The 17,480-nt window shown below is 38.4% G+C and overlaps 1 protein-coding gene across 2 annotated transcripts; it reads right to left on the reverse strand.

Moving 5' to 3' along the window:
• Positions 1 to 4,404: 4,404 nt before the first annotated feature.
• LOC150053795 (pancreatic triacylglycerol lipase-like) lies at positions 4,405 to 16,907 on the reverse strand. 2 transcript variants are annotated; one of them, XM_090346886.1, is made up of 12 exons: positions 16,847 to 16,907; positions 15,308 to 15,462; positions 14,253 to 14,375; positions 12,891 to 13,025; positions 12,095 to 12,206; positions 10,602 to 10,721; positions 10,369 to 10,488; positions 9,781 to 9,899; positions 7,743 to 7,872; positions 6,156 to 6,264; positions 5,466 to 5,630; positions 4,405 to 4,489 (listed from the first exon to the last, which is right to left on the reverse strand). In XM_090346886.1, the coding sequence occupies exons 1-12, from the start codon at positions 16,890 to 16,892 to the stop codon at positions 4,426 to 4,428; spliced, it is 1,398 nt and encodes a 465-aa protein (XP_090203012.1). In that variant the 5' UTR covers positions 16,893 to 16,907; the 3' UTR covers positions 4,405 to 4,425. The 2 variants fall into 2 exon arrangements, with proteins under 2 accessions (XP_090203012.1, XP_090203010.1); XM_090346884.1 differs by having other exon boundaries at positions 14,253 to 14,371; positions 15,301 to 15,462; positions 16,847 to 16,892.
• Positions 16,908 to 17,480: the final 573 nt, after the last annotated feature.

Consider the following 17,480-nt stretch of genomic DNA (forward strand, 5'->3'; position numbering starts at 1 on the left):
ACAGTCAGTACAAAAATGACAACTATTCATGCTTCTGTCCTTAAAATCTCAGTTGCCTTCTCCTGCTTGTGTTTCTTTGCTTGGCACTGTTTAGTAGAGATATAATGCAAATTATTCTAAAAATGCCAGGAAGGTGGTGGCATTTAGTGGTGAAATACATACCTACTATGTATTAGGCCCATGGTTAAATCCTCATTACCATTCTCCAAATTAAGAAAATTTCAGTGAATTTAATTTAAATAATTTATACAATCTAATAACATTCCCAAATATTATAATTTCTCTGTGTGTTACTAGATGCATTTAAAATGATCAATGGCTTCCTTTGATAGTGGCTACTGTATCGCATAACATACTTTCCAGATAATTTATTCTGAGGACTTCAGTTCAAAGCCAGCTTGGGCAGAAAAGTGCCCAAGACATTTATCTTCATTTAACCACTAGAAAACTGAAGGTGGTGCTATGGCTCAACGTGGTAGAGTGGTAGGCTTGAGCAAAAGAGCTGAAGGACAGTGCCCAGGCCCTGAGTTCAAGGTCCATGACCGACAAACAAAGATTCTGCTATGCCTATTAGACTGCAATTCTGCTCATTGTTGTTGTTGTTTTTTTTAATTTTTTAGCTATAGCTCTTACTGGACCCTGAGTTCTATCTTTAAGTTGTTAACAAAGGAATTTCAGTTCAACATGTCAGTTTATGAGTACAATGCTAACATATATAAATCAATGAATATAATAATGTAAGTATAATTAATGGCAACTATCACATGACAAACAGCCATGAGGACATACTCGTTCGAAGCATCGAACTTTAGCATAGTAAAGGTGATGTATGACATAACCATAATCAGCACTGTAATGAATGGGGAAAAATTGAAAGTATTTTCATACTACAAAATAGACTAAGCTGTCCACTGTCAGTGATCTTATTCAATACGGTATTTGAAATCTTATCCAGAAAGAAATCAAAAGACTATAAATGCAGAAAGAAAAACACTGAATTATCTCTGTTTTCAGATGCAAGATCCCATGTATATTACAGCATACAGGCTCCTTTATAAAACTCATATATATATATATGAGTCTTACATATATAATAATCTATTACATATATACATGAGCACTTCAAGGTAGATCAGCCAACAAAAATTACTTCTATACACATATATACTTGCTGCTGAGAAATGAATCAGAAAAAGTACACTTCCATAACCTAAGACACATGAAATCGTTGGAGTGATTTTTCTGTGTGTGTGTGTGTGTGTGTGTGTGTGTCGTGTGTGTGTGTGTATGTGTGTATGTGTGTGTATTTGTGTGTGTATGTGCGTGTGTGTGTGTGTGTGTGTGTGTGTGTTTTGCTTGGCTTTGAACTGAGGGTCTGAAGGAGGCACTGTTCCACTGAGCTCCACCTCCAGCCAGCATCTTTTCACATTTGCCATTCTGAAGGTCTGGTCTCTAGGTCTGAGCTGGTCTAGGCTATGATCCTCTACTTGTATGTCCCCTCCTCCCCACCCCATCCCTATATCACTGAGAATGTCAATGTGCCACTGCATACACACTGTGTCACTGAGGCTGTGCTGCAGCATACACACTTTGTCATTGTGAATACCCTGCATGTGGGATAACAGGCATGGGACACTACGTCCTGTCACAGATTGATATGGAGCCTCCCCAACTACCACCACTGCTCCCATCTTCCCCAGGGTCACCGCCCCAGCAGCTGGAATTCCAGCTACTCATCTACCACTGCACGCTGCTAGGATCGATTCTTCTTCTTAACAACAGACTGAAGTAGAAGTGGTTTTAAATCTTCAACAAAGCTAAAGTCCTGTTTTTATTTAATCTTATACGAGAGTCAATTTGTAGCTAACGCGTTTCTTTGCTAATTTTAGTATCATATTTTCATTTTTTGTTGCAATTTCACTATGCAGTCCAGACTGACTTTAAAAGAACCTTGCTTCTAACCTCCCAAGTGCTGGGATTATACATATGTACTGCCATGCTTGCCTCGTCCATATTAATTTTATAGAAATTTATATAAGGTCCTAACACAAAATATAATTGTAAGCATTAATTCGCACTGATGTGTAAAACATTGTGCTAGTCTCCTATCAGAAAAATACAGGTCTTCAAAACATGTCAACCATATCTGAAACATACCCAAGTTTTTATGTCTCATTCAGGCCTATATCCTCTACTCTAAACCATATGTCCCTTTGCTTATTTAATAGGGCCCTTTGAGGTCTGATAAACATCTCAGAGGACAAGATGAAATTGACCTTCTGACCTTGCTCCTGAAATATTTCTCACAGAGCATTCCAAATCAAAGACATTTGCATGTTCTAGTTGTTGACTAAGGAGGATGGGTCCTCATTTTTTATTTTAGATACTCATTCCTTGTGCACATGAACCGTGTACACTAGGGATTCTGGCCTCATCTCCTGTCCAAGGTTGGCCTCTGCCTGGCTTTATCCAATCACCATATTCCATTTTATTTCCAAAGGTCTATCAGGGGGAATTTCTGGAACTTTGTCAGAAAGACTGAGAAGCATGATATACTTTCTCCCTTACGAGACATGCAGGAGGAAGTCTGCGGCACAGGTTGAGGAAGACAACAACCATTCAATTGGGAATGAAGCCAGTCATGGACAGGAGAACAAAGAAACAGGAATACAATAGGTTTGGAAGAGGTCAATAAAGCTGCTGGACTAACAAAAGCACACCTTCAAATGTCTTCTGGACTTTCCAGTCATGTGATACAACATGCAGCCCTTTTGTGGACGTTAGATGGAGTTGAATGAAGCTTTTGGTTCTTCAAGAGTTAGCCATCCTAATTATTCTAGGTTGACAGTGCTTAGAACAAGTTTTCCTATTTTATCAATGTGAATATAAAGTAATTTGATGAACCATGCAACAAAGCATGTTTTGAATTTCTCATGTTTTCATATCTTTGTGTGTTGCCTCTGTTGTTTTCTAAATCTGAATTACCCTTCCTACCACATCATCTTAGCATAATTCCATTGTCTTATAAGACATAGCACATATATTTTTTTCTTTTGGGTTTCTTGTTTTTAAACATAGCTTAAGTTTTCCCATATATTTTTATTGTAATTAATAGAAGGGTTACATTATATTCATCAGATAGAAGGTGCATTACTTTGCAAACATTGATACCTTTTCTCATGTCTAGTACCCATTTCCATCCTCCCACCCCGCCTTTCATCTTGTTTCCCCTCCTTCCCTATTCGATTTCAAATAACCAAATGAGCATATATACAATATATTAGATAAGAAGGTGAAATACTGTAATAATATGAGAAAACCAAGTGACAGATGAGAGATTACACAGTACATTAAGGACAACAATCACTGATTATATAAACATAGCCTAAATTTAAATACCTGATTTTAGTAGACTCATTTCTTCTTTCTATTAGTGGAATCATAGTTAAATATCTCAGCAGTATTCTTAGAATGTAACATCCTTAATTTGACAAATAGGTATTACAAATGAGGTGAGAATTCATAATTACAGATGGAGACAGTTATGACAAGGGAGAAAACCAGAAGCAGTGGAAATGTAGAGAAAGAGAACTAAGTCAGTCTGGAAGAGAGAGGTATAGAAAGGATTTCTGGGTAAAATAAAGTCAATAGAGATATTTAAGAACTGACAAAAGTCAAACAAATGGAAGGAAATGGAGGCAACAGGTAAGTAAAGATATGCAAGAAAGAAAAATATCAGATTGTGCAAATGAGACCAAAATCCCCCTCTGGTAGCATGTCTTAAACATGGAGTTTGAGAAAGAAACATCTGGGGTGAGAATGGAATCCAAGAGGAAAAACTTGACCAAGTGGACCTGACACTAAGAAATGTGGATTCTGTCCAGAGGCTCACTATGGGGAACTCTGATTTGGGCTTAGGTAGAGCAGATGGACTGCAGGGAGGGAAGAGGTGTGTGGGCAATCCAGCTGGGGGACCAGTGAGGAGCCTTCAGAGAGCCTCGCCGTCCTCATTCCTTACTGTGTCATCACCCACAGATGTCTAGTTAGGAACACAACTTAAGCATGGTGGGAAAGAATCATTGGCTGGCACTTTCCTGTGAGGCCAATAACAATGTGTCACGTTGGGCTTAGATGGCTGCCTTACATGCTCAGAATGGTATCTACAATTTGAGTAGGTGACACCATATCACTCTCACGGAAACAAAGTTTCCAAGATCAAATGCCATATGCTTAGGTAGTGAAAGTTAGCAGTCTTTTGTGTTTCAGCACACCAAACACACGTTTTAGATTTTTTCATCTTATCCAGGAGTTTCACTGGAAGTAATTAATGACAAAAGACAAAAGTAATTAAAGACAAAAGCAACACATCGCTTGACAGGTAGATTTTATTAGCAGTAAGACCAGTGGCCATGTGTCAACAGGCTCTTAACATGGGGTGAGGGTTAGCAGAACATCCTCTCTCACAGTATCTTGACTACAGAAGTTGAATCTGTGGAGGGAAGCATCAACAGGTCACTCCTGTCACAAAGTGGACTGATGGGGATGAGACCAACTTATGCTCTCTCTACCTATTCTACCCTCCTAGAATCTTAAAGGAAGCGCACTCTTTGTCCAAGGAGAGGTGTTGAGAATATTGACAAGAGACCTCTTTCTAAGTCATCTTACTGCTCCAGTTTCTTTGGTTCTTCTCCTGCTGTCTGAATTCTTCCTGCCCATGCCTTCCCCTGGGAACTCAAAGAAGTAGTTGGGGAATTTTATGGCTCTAGTTGTATATTTTTTATCTGTGAGACATCATTGTCTTCTATTGTTTCATGTATTTTCCCTGAATTTGTACTAATGTGGAAATGTTGTGGTTTGTACTTTGTGTTGGTGCAAGTTTTCTTGGGAATAAGTGCAATCTGGTGACAGAAGAAGCAGTCTTCTTTGCCTCAGATTTTGGCTTATTAATAAAAAAAATCCTCTTAAAACAATATTGCTAACATTGTAATTATTATCAGTTCACTTTCTCTCAACATCCCTTGGCTTTGAAACACTCCAGTGTGGGTTCTAACAAAGGGTATACCTTCTGGGTGTATTGAATCCAATTGTATGGAATATCCTATTCTCTTCCTTGGTAGAGTCTCTGATAATGTAATTTTTGAACCCATAAAATTTAGGTTCACACATGACATGCATTATTTACACACATGGCATAGATGATTAACATATGGAACATTATTTACATTTTCAAATCATGACGTTAGATTCTCACTTTACTACTGAATTTCTACCAGAGAGACTTATGTACAAATTTATCAAAATTGGTTTCCTAAATTTCTATATTTTCTCTTAAAGATACAAAAAGCATTAGATAGCATCTGTGGCAGAGATAAATCATTGTAGAAGCGTGTGTACTTAAGAAAGAATTTTAGTGAGAATAGAATTATAAACACTACCCAATCCTCATCCTTTCCACAACTACTTACACTCTTCCATCATTTCTTTCCACTGTGATTCTTGATGCTCCTACTTGGGGCCGGGTTGGGTTGATCACGTTGTTATACCAAATAAACTTAACCTTCTGCAGGTCTCCAACATCCACATCAGAGTCAAACTCATTGACAAGAACTGTACCAGGTTGGAGTGTGCCCCTGAGGTGGCAAGAAGATAAAAGATATGTGAACATTTATAAACACAAACAAAAATAATCATACAATAAATATATATCATATGTGGTCTATATACATGCATGTTTCTAGAACACGCTTAACATGTCCATAGCTAAGGTGACTCATGTGCCAATCCAATGTTTGAATTAGTTTCTCAAATGTATTGAACTCAATGGCTGGTTTTCTACCAGTGGGGTCATGTTAATTTAGTTATCTTTCATTTAATATAAACAAAAGATGTGTTATGTGTTCAATTATGTTTTAGTCTTTAATTCAATAAATTATGTCAGACAGCAAAGGAAACATTAATAATTTCCTACCAAAGTAGGAGAGAAGAAACTTCGAAATACAATTCTGAAATATATGTCAATGTGTGTGTGGAAAACTTTATCACATGTGACAGTATTCTCATATACAAGAGGAAATAAAAGCTTTTTGTCAGTAACATATATTATAAATAAACAGTATTCCAACACTTCAAAAGTGCAAAATAGTTCTTTTACTCACTTGTAAATTTCATACTGCTTAGAGTTTCCTCCACTTCCAAATATAGAAACCAGGGTATGTCCTGTCACCTTCTTTCCAGACAGTGTGACAGCTACCTGATACCTCCAGCCTGAATGGGGGGAAGAATTTACAAAATGTGACCTTTAGGAGGAAAGATCCTGAAAACAGGACAATTCCCATCACCATCGCAAAAGAATTTTGAGTAATTTCTACACCATGTTGGTGATTCTGCTAGTGAAAAATCACAGTTGATCCAAGCGTTATCCCCTTATCCAAGCGTTCAGAGGACAGGCATTGGGAAACAGCAGATGTGCAGTGTGTTTCCAAACTTAGTTTTTAAAGCCAAGGGACAAAAGAAGATATCAGGTTTTAAAATCTGAATCTAACCATGTATATCTGAATAGTCTTAGTAACTCTGTAGTCAAAGATAAATGATCACAAAACATTGTCTTTTCATCTTTTTGTCTAAATTGTTTACATGAATTTCCTCTCAATTGAGGTGTCTCAATTTAGCAAGCAAAAGAAAATTCTCTTGTTATTGGTGAGTAGGGAAACACAGTACTGGCCAGTTAGTGCTAGCCTGGGCTAAACTGGGTCTTGGATTAAGTGTGTTTTCAGTTTCTACAAGATTGTTAACTCAAATGAATCCTTGAGAATCAATTTTCTTTCTTATTCATCCAGAAAAGAAACCTGGATCCTATCTTCATGTCTCACAATTTTCCCATCCTCTATTTCAATTCTCATGTCCCTCTGCATTCCCCCTTCGCCCTTTCCCCTTCCCCCTCTCTCATTCCAGGAGAACATTTCACTGCTATATTTCTATACATGTTTATAATATATAAAAATCAAGCTCTATGTCCCTAAGTGTCTCTTGAACTGAACTTGCTAACTCCTCTCCATTCCTATCACCTCTGCTTCCTCTTTTAAAAGCTTATTTTCTCTCCTATTTTTTTTTTCGTGGCAGTAAGATTTGAACTGAAGGCCCTGCTCTTGCTGGGCTAGTGCTCTACCAGTTGGTCTATGTCTTTGGCCCTGCATCGTTGCTGATTGTTTGGAAATAGAGCTTACCAACACTACTGCCTGACCTGGTGTCAAACCACAATACTCCTGATCAGAGCCTCCCAAACAGCTAGGATTACAGGTGTGGGACTGGTGCCTGCCCAGTGCGAGGATGCTTTTCTGTTTGTACTGAACTTGACAATTTTGTTCAAAGTTTTGGCTGAATAAAGAGAGACAGAAACAGAAGCTTCCTAAGTTCAGCATCAGAAAAAAAAACCACATGGAACCTGTTCGTCACGTTGATAATCTCGGCCCCATATTCTGTTCTGCTTTGTTGAGTGTGGCATTTAAAAAGATTTCACATTGGGGGGGGATGTATAAACATTTCCATGGAAAACAACTTTATACATTATGAGTAGACGGAAGTTACATAGAATTAACAATTTAGTCATGGCTGGTGTTGTAGCTCAGTGGAAGAACATTGGTTTGTTATTGGTAAGGCCCGGGATTTGATATACTGCACCAAGCAAGGAGAGAGGTGAGGGAGAGGGGAGAGAATAACTTAAGGTTCATAAAGCAAGAACTTACGAGCAAAGTTACTCTTATCACCAGTGTTTAGATAGAATGTTTGATATACTCCACTTGTTTTCCCAGAAAACCTGTCAGCATAATGACCCATCTGTGGGCACCCTCCACTTGCACAAGGGAAGCACCGGTTCTGTGAAAACAAAGACGTCCTGGATGAAGTGCATCATCTTTCCCTTCATGGTGCTACAAGGCAAGTTCTGCAATGTTAATTGTGATCCTGATGGTAAAAAGATGTTAATAATGTCTCAGCAAAGTTTAACAATGCAGGAGGATAAACAAACGGTTTCCCGGTTAGATAACATACAAGCAGGGAGAATTCGTGTGCATGCATTGTTTTCTCATTTGTCTCTCTAAGTTGGCCTACTGCCCCCAAGATGTTCACGTTCCTGGAATTTCTTTTAGAACAGTTGCAGAAGAAAGGACAGGATGGGATAATCAGCTTCTCATATGCAAAACAGAATCCATGAGGTGGACAATCCATTTGCAAGCTAGGTAATTCTCAAGTCTCTCTGCCTCCATTCAGTGCATGGGACTGCAGACTTGTATCTCAGAATACTCCCCTTGTGGAGAGGAAGCAATCCTGATGGTCATTAAATATTAATCAAGAGGTGTGTTTCTGGGGAACATTGATAAAATGGGACACTATCCTTGCTTCCTGGATGTGGGGAATTAGGAGAAATGAATGGATTCAGGGAGGTGAACACCCATTTCAGTGGAGGGGGGAAGGATTCCACAGGAAAGGTATCTACTAAGTGGCTCACACCTGCAAGCCTATCCACACAGCAGGCTAATATCTGAAGATCATGGTTCGAAACCAGCCCAGGCAGAAAGGTCCATGAGACATCTACCTCTAATTAACCTGCAAAAAACTGAAATTAGAAGTATGCTGATGTGGTGGAGTGCCAGCCTTGAGTAAAAGAAGCTCAAGAATGGCACCCAGGTCCAGTGAGTACTACCTTGAAGAGACATTCAGCAAGGGGTTTAGAGAGCCAAGAAATCTCAAGATTGAATGACTTTTACTCAGATTAAGTGCTGAGCATTTTTCCCAAAAGGATTGTTTATATTGTTGAAGTGGATGGTTTTAACTGTATGAAATACAGTTTCCTCTGTTTTGTTTAAAGAATGATAAAAACAAAACTTTACACAGAAGAAAGGTAGGAGGGAGTTTAGTTCTAATTTTGTTATTAGACTATATGTGACTGAAATATGTCCCACTTTCCCATAATCACTAGCATTTGAGAATACTGATGATTGGGTTTTTTATTTTTGGTCTAGACTAAGTAATCCATGTCGTATCATGAATTTCTTTTGGATAGGCATTGAGTCTGCCATTATTATTCTTATCTATTGATGAATATGCTGTCTTAAAGCAATGAAGTGCTTTGCTCAGAATTATTCAGCTGTTTTTTTCTTTTATTTTTCTCAATTAAAATTTTAATCTACAAATTATAATAAACAGCAGATATTTCATGTCTAAGGTGACTTAGAAGAATTCAAACTGAATATCAAGAAGTTATCAAAGATGGAAATTCAAAGAAATATTGGTGAATATGAAGTAGTTAAGAACTGTCTCTATGTCCATAATTCTACTGTTTCAGAGGTTGGCGTTTAAGGAAAATCTCCCATGTTAACTAGCTTCCATTGAACATTGCTCTCAGATTACCATGGACTCATGCTTTGCTTGTTTAGGATTATGAATTTGAATGTTTACCTTATGTAGAAAAGTAATAGGGCATAAGTTATAAAAAGGAAATTTCCATTTACAAGCCTAATATGGAAATTCTTCAAGTGCTTTTCTGCTACTAAAATATTTATCTGCAATTTAGTATACATTTGACACTATTAAGTATTCACTGAATGATGTGCTACAGTGAGCCATGCTAGTACTGAGAACCAATGGCCACAAAACACAAATGGAGTGCCTTAGAAATAGAGCTTAGTGGTGTCTTTAGCGTGCCCAACGCCCTAGGTTCCATCCTCAGTACTGCGGAAAAAAAATTCAAAATTAAAATTTAAATGAAAGTGGAAATGTACTTACTGCAGAAAAATCACTGTAAGAGGAGCAAGAGAACCCAGCAAAGCCAGTAGGGTTGAGGATGCTGTCAGCATAATACTTATAGCTTCTTAAGTGATTACAGGATATGAAGTTACGAGTTCCTATGAAATCAGATATGATTACACATCAGTGACACTTTTATTTTTCCAAGCCAACATCGCAATGAAAATGTAGGTATTAAAGCTTTCTCTAATTAATATGAACACAGAAAATCACAATATACAGTTTACAAAGTGCATTTATGACTTAAAATTCAACCAGAAATTAAGTACTGTATAAGATGATAATATTTGATGCCATTGTTATACGAAACAAAAAATAACTTGGTCCATAGGGCAATTTAATAATTCAGTCCCTGAATCAAGTCCTTGTGGAGTTGATCATAAATGTCATTCTCTTCCCTAAGACTCCACATTCCTTGATGTATCAATGGGAATCTGTATCTCAAGGGTGCAATTAAAGATTCTTTGTCATTTAAAATGTTGTACAATTCTGAATTATTCAGCGAGCTTATCAACATAAAACAAATTTTTCCTCGCAAACATCTGTCTGCTCATAGGATGCTTTTACCTTCCCAGATTCCATCAATGTCAATAATCTGAGAGAGGGCATTCTTCTGACATCCAGGCATCTCTTCTCCACCATTTGGAAAGAAGTCAAGGTGACCCGAAGGTTGGCTCAGTCCAAACCCTGAATAATTTTAACCACAAGGGTAAGTTAATGCTACAATAGAGATTCAAGACTGCAAATACTCTAAAATTGTACAGTCAAAATCTTCTAGAAGGACAAATTGAGGAACTCACCTAAGTTGGGGACGAACGGGGCAGCATCTGTATGAATGACATCCACAAACTGAGCATCACTGGGGTCCAATCGGATTAGCTCAGGTGCACCCTCAAAGCAAGGCTCAGCAGGATCCAACCCTAAACAAGGAGTATATGTCATTGATCATGTCCTTGCTTGTACACATTCACCTTTCTTCATGAGTTACACATCTGAGTGCAAGTCTTGGTAACAATTGTGAGTTACAGATGGAAAGAAATCAAATCTTCCTGAAATAACCATATTCTTAGGGAAATTTGCTGGGTTAGCTATTGCCTCGGAAGTGGATGTTTCCAAACCATAGAACCGTCACTATGGATGGATGCTTAGTCTTTCAGAGGATCTTCGTCATTTGATGCAGTTATTAGAAAAGAGTTTAATACTATTCTGAATAGAAGTGTTCCAATGAGAATAGAGTCTCCCAGTTGGACAAGGACCGTGGCTCTCCTCATGGAATCCACAGCCTAGCATGGCCTAGTACTTGGTTGAACACACTATGGTAAACATGGAAGAAAATGGGAGAAAATACAATGGAAGAACTTCTTTTCAGCAAATTAAGAGATAGAAAGTCTGGGTGCTTCCATCAATCCAAATACAAACACCTTATCTGAATATTACTAGTCCTCACAGACAGTCAAGAGATTGAAGAGGAAAATGGTCATTCCTGAAGGAATCAGGTCTCAGATCCAATATAGTAACATCTTTATCAAAGGTCAAATGTGTCATGGTTGTTTGTGGGACCTGAATACCCAAATGAGACCCTACTAGTTTAAAGCAGTCATTCTGAATTTTGTAAAATGGAATTTAATATAAAGTTAGTAGTACTCAGAGCAGAACTACCAGCCCAGGGAAGCCTGGCCCTCTTTTCCCTCTCTTGTCTCTGAAGATTGTGCTTGATAATATATGTGCTTATTAGTAATTGCTATTGAAGCAGAATTACAATTAACTGTACACATTTAAGCTCTGTTGGTTAATTGATATGCTTTACGGTATTTATTCAGTAAAAGAGGGGCAATAGTCTGAAGCACCTTAATTTGTTGTTTAGTCATATGTAATGCATTCAAATGTTAAACGGAAGAGTGAAAAACTAAGATTGGTGGCAATAAAGCAATCTACCAGGACATGGAACATTCCGGTTTCTTTTTTTCCCCTTTTTTGTTGATCAGGGGGCTTGAACTCTGGGCCTGGGTGTTGTTCCTTCAATGCCACTACTGGTTTTCTGATGGTTAATTGGAGATAAGAGACTCATGGACTTTTGTGCTTGAACTGGTTTTGAACTGTGATTTTCAGATCTCAGCCTCCTGTGTAGCTAGAATTATAGACAAGAGCAACCACAACCCGGGCATTCTGATGTGTAATCACGGCACAATTCAGAAAATGTGAGAAGGTTAAGGGGCTGCACCAGATTTTTCTTTTCTGATTTCCATAGGGGATAGAGTGATGTAATATTGCAGTCATTATTGCTGTGACTGACCTGTGATTCTTCCAATGGCTCCATTGGTCCTTCTCCCAGCTTCTCCAGCAACATGGGAGCCCAGGCTGTGGCCAATGAGGTGAACGTTGGAAGGTGAGTATTCAAATTGATTCTGTTGGAAAGCAAACCTCTTTAACATGTTGTCAAGGGTTCAGAAGTCTAGGTGGACACTATAGAGGGACCTTACACTCTTTGTTTTTAGGAAGACATGCTGTCTCCTCAGAGAAGATTGTTTTCAGAGTTTTTTTTTATAAAAGTTATAATTTATGGTTTATAATTATGCTTATTATTAAAGTTTTAAAAATTATAAACTACTTGTAAAAATGGAAATGGGATTAACATTTGAACTAGTAAAACTAGTTTAAACTAACTTATTCGTTTAAACTAATAAAATTCTACTATATTGTCTACTAAATAAAACATATCTTTAAAGAATATGAGTTGCTAGAAAGAAATGATTAAGTGACAAATTGGATGTGAAACTCATAATGGAAGAAGTTATTGAAATATCTTCAAGTTTCATTTTTTTATTTGGATTTTGGTTACCCAATCAGTTAGCATTTTGTCATTGAATAAAGTAGATATCATCTGCCTAGTTTTTTAAGTTCATTTAACTGAAAATAAAAATTAACTTCTTACAGTAAATAGGTTATTGATGAAGCATTTTTACTTGAAGGAAAAGCCTATTTCAACAGATAAATATCCCAATCAGTTATTATACCCACAAATATTCTTTTTTGAATCAGAATGCAGAAAATAAAGTGTATGAGATTTTACATAACACAGCATGATTTACCCGAAGGACATCAACAAAATATGCTATTTCTGCGCCCACAACCCGGGTGTTCTGTGAGGCCTGGGAATATGTGGTTCTTGAGCCTCCTTTCCAGTCCACACAGATGCAGTTCACACTTTCCACCTGAAACATGTTCTGATGGAAGAGACACAAGAAACAGGTAAGTAAATCAGGGCCTTTACTCATTTCTAATGGAGACATTTGAAGACTAGGTAAATTCCCTCCTTGAACTATACAATATCATCACTTTTAATTGCAACACTATGAACAAAACTGCTGGTCAAAGATATATAGGGGCTGGGAATATGCCTAATGGTGGAGTGCTTGTTTATCATGCACAAAGACCTGGGTTCAATTCCTCAGTACCATATACATAGAAAAAAGTCAGAAGTGGTGCTGTGGCACAAGTGGTAGAGTTTTTCCCTTGAGAAAGTCCAAGGACAATTCTCAGCCCCGGAGTTCAATCCCCAGAGCTGGAAAGAAAAGAAATAAATTCTTTACTCATATCTAAAATAATGAATTCCCCTGAATACATTCTTCCTTCACTGCTGTACAGAAAGATACCATTGTCATTCAAATATTATTACCACACACAATAACATAAAATTGAAGCTCTGTTTTTACTGATTTTCCTAAACTTGTAAAGGACTGGACTAAAGTGAGTTCTTCTTTTTTCAGGATTGATCAGGATCAGCACAGGTGCTCTGTATTTGACTGGTTCTGTCTTTAGTTCCAGTAAAAGTTAAGATAAAAATTAATTGGTTAAGCAGAGCCTGGGATTTTTTCCATGATGGCCCTGAAGACACAAGTTCAATCCAGTGCCACAGCAGCCACAAAAGTTTGATGAGAATGTGAATAAATATACAAATAAATGAATCAATAATAATGCTCTTCAAGTACTAGCAGTTTCATGGACAATCTATTTTTCTTGATTTTCTATCTTCTAAACCTTCGTTATCACTGAGAACAGAGCCAAAGGCAAATAAAATAAAATGAGATCACTTTAGCAGAAACAACAGAACCCTGAAATGGAAATTATCCAGTGATCATAGACATTACTACCAGAGGAGATCAGAGTTATCAACTGAAAATCAATTGGAGCTTCTATTGCTGAAGTCTTGAAATGTCACCAAATGAGCTCGTACATAATCAATGATGAGAGCCCCCAAATGCTTGCTGCCCTGACTCTCCCAGGATCTCAACTCCCATCTGCACCCTGGAGCCTTCGTGGCAACTAGAGTCTTCCAGTGCAGCAGGCAATACTAATGTTTGCTCTCCCTGGTTGGAGCCCTGCCTTATGGATGGCTGAATTCCCACACACAAGACAAACTAACCTTCTCCTGTGAGATCACCAGGCCTCACCTTGCACACATTGGACAGCCAGTCTGCATCTCCCTTGCCTGTGAATCCATGAGTGATGAAACGAGTTTTTCTATTTGTATTGAAGTTGGAGCTCCTGATGCTTGATGGATCTGCAGTGACTATCTGTTGGGGGAGAAAAGGGTTCCAGGTAAGTGTTTATAGTATCTTCAAGAATCATTAATATACGCCAGGAGGTAGTCAGAAGATGAAAACCAGGAGCATTTGGGATGCCTGAAGGACATTCCTATTGCAACCAAGCTATTCTGTGTTTCTAGTTTCTATTGTTACAAAATTTTGTAATTTTTCTATAATATTTGTCAGTTATATCTTATCTACTTCAGTGGGATTCTTCATATATATAAGTATGTATTGGTACATATACATATATACACTCAACAGTAAATAGCTCTAACCTAATCTACATATTTACAACTACAATTGTCTACTACCTGTCTACCTACCTACTTACCTAGATTGTCCTCTAGTTATTACAGAGTTAGGTCACAACAAACCCAGTGTAATTTGAAGGTACTGTGAGCTGGAAATGCATTGAAAATAGCCAAGCTACTGAGTATGATAGCTTAGTAACATGTCATACTCTAGTGCATCAGGCATCAACGTTCATTATTAGTGGCTGATTGGCATTGTGGCTCAGTACTCCTGTCTATTGCTAGTCTCCAAATCACCGGAACTTAAAATTGAAAGATGGTATCTACTAAATACATACAAGTTTCCTACCATAGCCAGGTCAAAGAAACATTCATTCAAGCCATTTTATATACGTACCACGTATATATGTACTATATTTCAAGAAGTTGCAAATTTTACGTGTGTCTGAATATGAATATGTACAAATATACATGCATATCATATACATTTACATATTTATGTATACACACCTACACTGGGAAAGTAAAAATGAATTTCAATGCCCTAGAAGTCTATAAATGTAAGACTACGAAGCTGCTTTTTTGTCTCTTTGGAAGATTTAAATACTTAGTATACAAATCACATAAACACAGATTGAACTCTATCCTGGAAAGGAGGCTTCTTACTTGATAGTTGTCTTGGTTCTCATTGGTGTAGAGGAGGAAGCGGGTGTTGATATCTTCTGGACTCCAGGGAAGAACTTTCAGGGGTCTTTCCAAAATTCCTGCCCACGGGGCATCATCACTGAAGCAGCCCAGTCTGTCATAGCAGACTTCTTTTCCTGAAATCACCCAGAAGGATATTTATTAATGTAACCAGCATGCATTTTCAATGGTCTCTAGAGCGTTTGAGAAGTAAAATGGCATCTTATGTACATTTTCTTCCTTTACTACCCAGATACCATTCTATTGCACACACAAAACACCTTCAGAGCCAGGCGTTGATGGCTCTCTCCTGTATCCTAGGTACACGAGAAGCTAAGATGTGAGGATCATGGCCCAAAGCCAGCCCACGCATGAAAATCCGTGAGACTCTTACCTCCAGTTAACCACCAGAAAACCAGAAGAGGTGCTGTGGCTCAAGAGGTAGAGTGCTAGACTTAAGCTGCAGAGTTCAGGGACAATGTCCAGGCCCAAAGTTCAATTCCAATGCTCACCGCCCCACCCAAAAAAAAAGCCCCTTAATAAACAGCAAGGGATATTAAGACAGGCTGTGGTTCTTCACTTTTAACTCAGGAGATTGATTCACTCTCCTCTTGTCTCCACTCAGCAGAAGGTAGGGAATCATTTTTGCTTCACAAAATAGATGTTATAGCTATGCAATTGGTGCCCAAGAACTGAGTTGCATCATGTGTCAGACTTGGTGGTGGTGGGATGTGTGGAGGACTGGACTACCACCAGCCCCTCCACCTTTGGAATTTGGGTGGGGTGGGGTCGGGACTTCTCATCTCCACCATGGGTATCTGACATATATTTGCCAACCATCCTAGGTTCCTGTGATGATGTAGGTACTCAAACAAACAAAAAAAACACCCATCATTGAACACAACCTCGGCTGGCATGTTACTGCATAAAGGGAAACCTCAGAGGAAGTGTGCAACAGGGCTAAGCTCACCATAACAGCAGTGCTCGTAGTAGTAGCTGCGATGGTGACAGCATTTGTCTAGAATTTACCATGTGCCAGATGCTGGGCAAGGTGATTTCTTTACCCTATCTTCACCTCACAGTCATCCCATAACAAGATTGGCATTATCCTCATTTGATCAAAAAACAGCCTGAAACACAAGAGGCTTAAGGTTTTGCATAGTGTGACTGAGTTGTAGGTGACTACAACTCCACTGATTCAAATGACACCACTGATTGAAGCTAGAGGTGCTAGGTTTAGAAAATACATATTGATGATAAATTTGAACTTCAGATAAGCAGTACTTTTCTTTTAGAATAGCATCACATATTCATTGTATGTCTGAATTCTTGTTTATTCCAAATGCAAATTGAACTGGATGTCATTGGTCTCATGTGACAACCCCACCCCAGGCCCTGTGCTCTTAATCCTGTGCATTCATCTCATTACCCCTTGTCCTGACCATGTCTTAATTCAGACATTCCACAATTCCAGAAAGCACTAAATAGTGAGGCTTCCCCATGTCCACATAGATCCCTCACCTACTGCAGCTCCCAGCAGCAGTGACAGCGTCCACAGCAGCAGCATCTGCAGAGAGGTAAAAACATGGTTGATTCAGGTGAACTAACATGCTGAGAGATGGATAGAATTCAAATTCATGCAGACCTTTGGAGGAAAATGAATGAACTCTAACAAATTAACCTCACTCACCGTGGCGAGTTGGGTTCTTGGACAACCAGTTACCATTGGAAGGTCTTTTTATAGGGGAACCTTATCTTTTTGAACAGTGCCATGGAAAAGTGGCATGAAAACAGAGGAGGTTCCAAGAACACATTTCTAATTTTAATCACAGATAAGCCCATATTGATAGAGCTGGTAAGGTTCTGCAAGGTGTTCGTGGGAAGATGAGAAAGTGGGAGATATGCAAGCTCTCTTCCGGTGTACTTATGCAATACTCAGAATCACCAGGGAAGGTTCTTGTCTCGTTCCTTAAAGTTCTCTGTGCAGGTTCACTGACATGTGTCTAGCCCAATTGTTTTCACACATTTGACAATAAGCACCTGGAATTCAAAGACAGACCGTTATATGCAGCTTTTTTTTTTTTTTGCAATTTTTGCCTTGCCCTCAACCATAGAACTAGTGCTTAAAGAGAGTTCATTCCTCCTAGAAAAACAG

This window comes from Megascapheus bottae, chromosome 15 (assembly GCF_031878675.1).
Source record: "Megascapheus bottae isolate mThoBot1 chromosome 15, mThoBot2.hap1, whole genome shotgun sequence".
Classification (NCBI taxonomy): Eukaryota; Metazoa; Chordata; class Mammalia; order Rodentia; family Geomyidae; genus Megascapheus; species Megascapheus bottae.

Coding starts and splice junctions, on each gene's coding strand:
- LOC150053795 (XM_090346884.1), bottom strand. CDS start 16,892: ATGCTGCTGCTGTGGACGCTGTCACTGCTGCTGGGAGCTGCAGTAG. Junction 12,207..12,890: donor ATTTTGTTGATGTCCTTCGG/GTAAATCATGCT, acceptor GCTTTCCAACAG/AATCAATTTGAATACTCACC. Junction 4,490..5,465: donor GAAAGAAATGATGGAAGAGT/GTAAGTAGTTGT, acceptor TTCCCTCCACAG/ATTCAACTTCTGTAGTCAAG.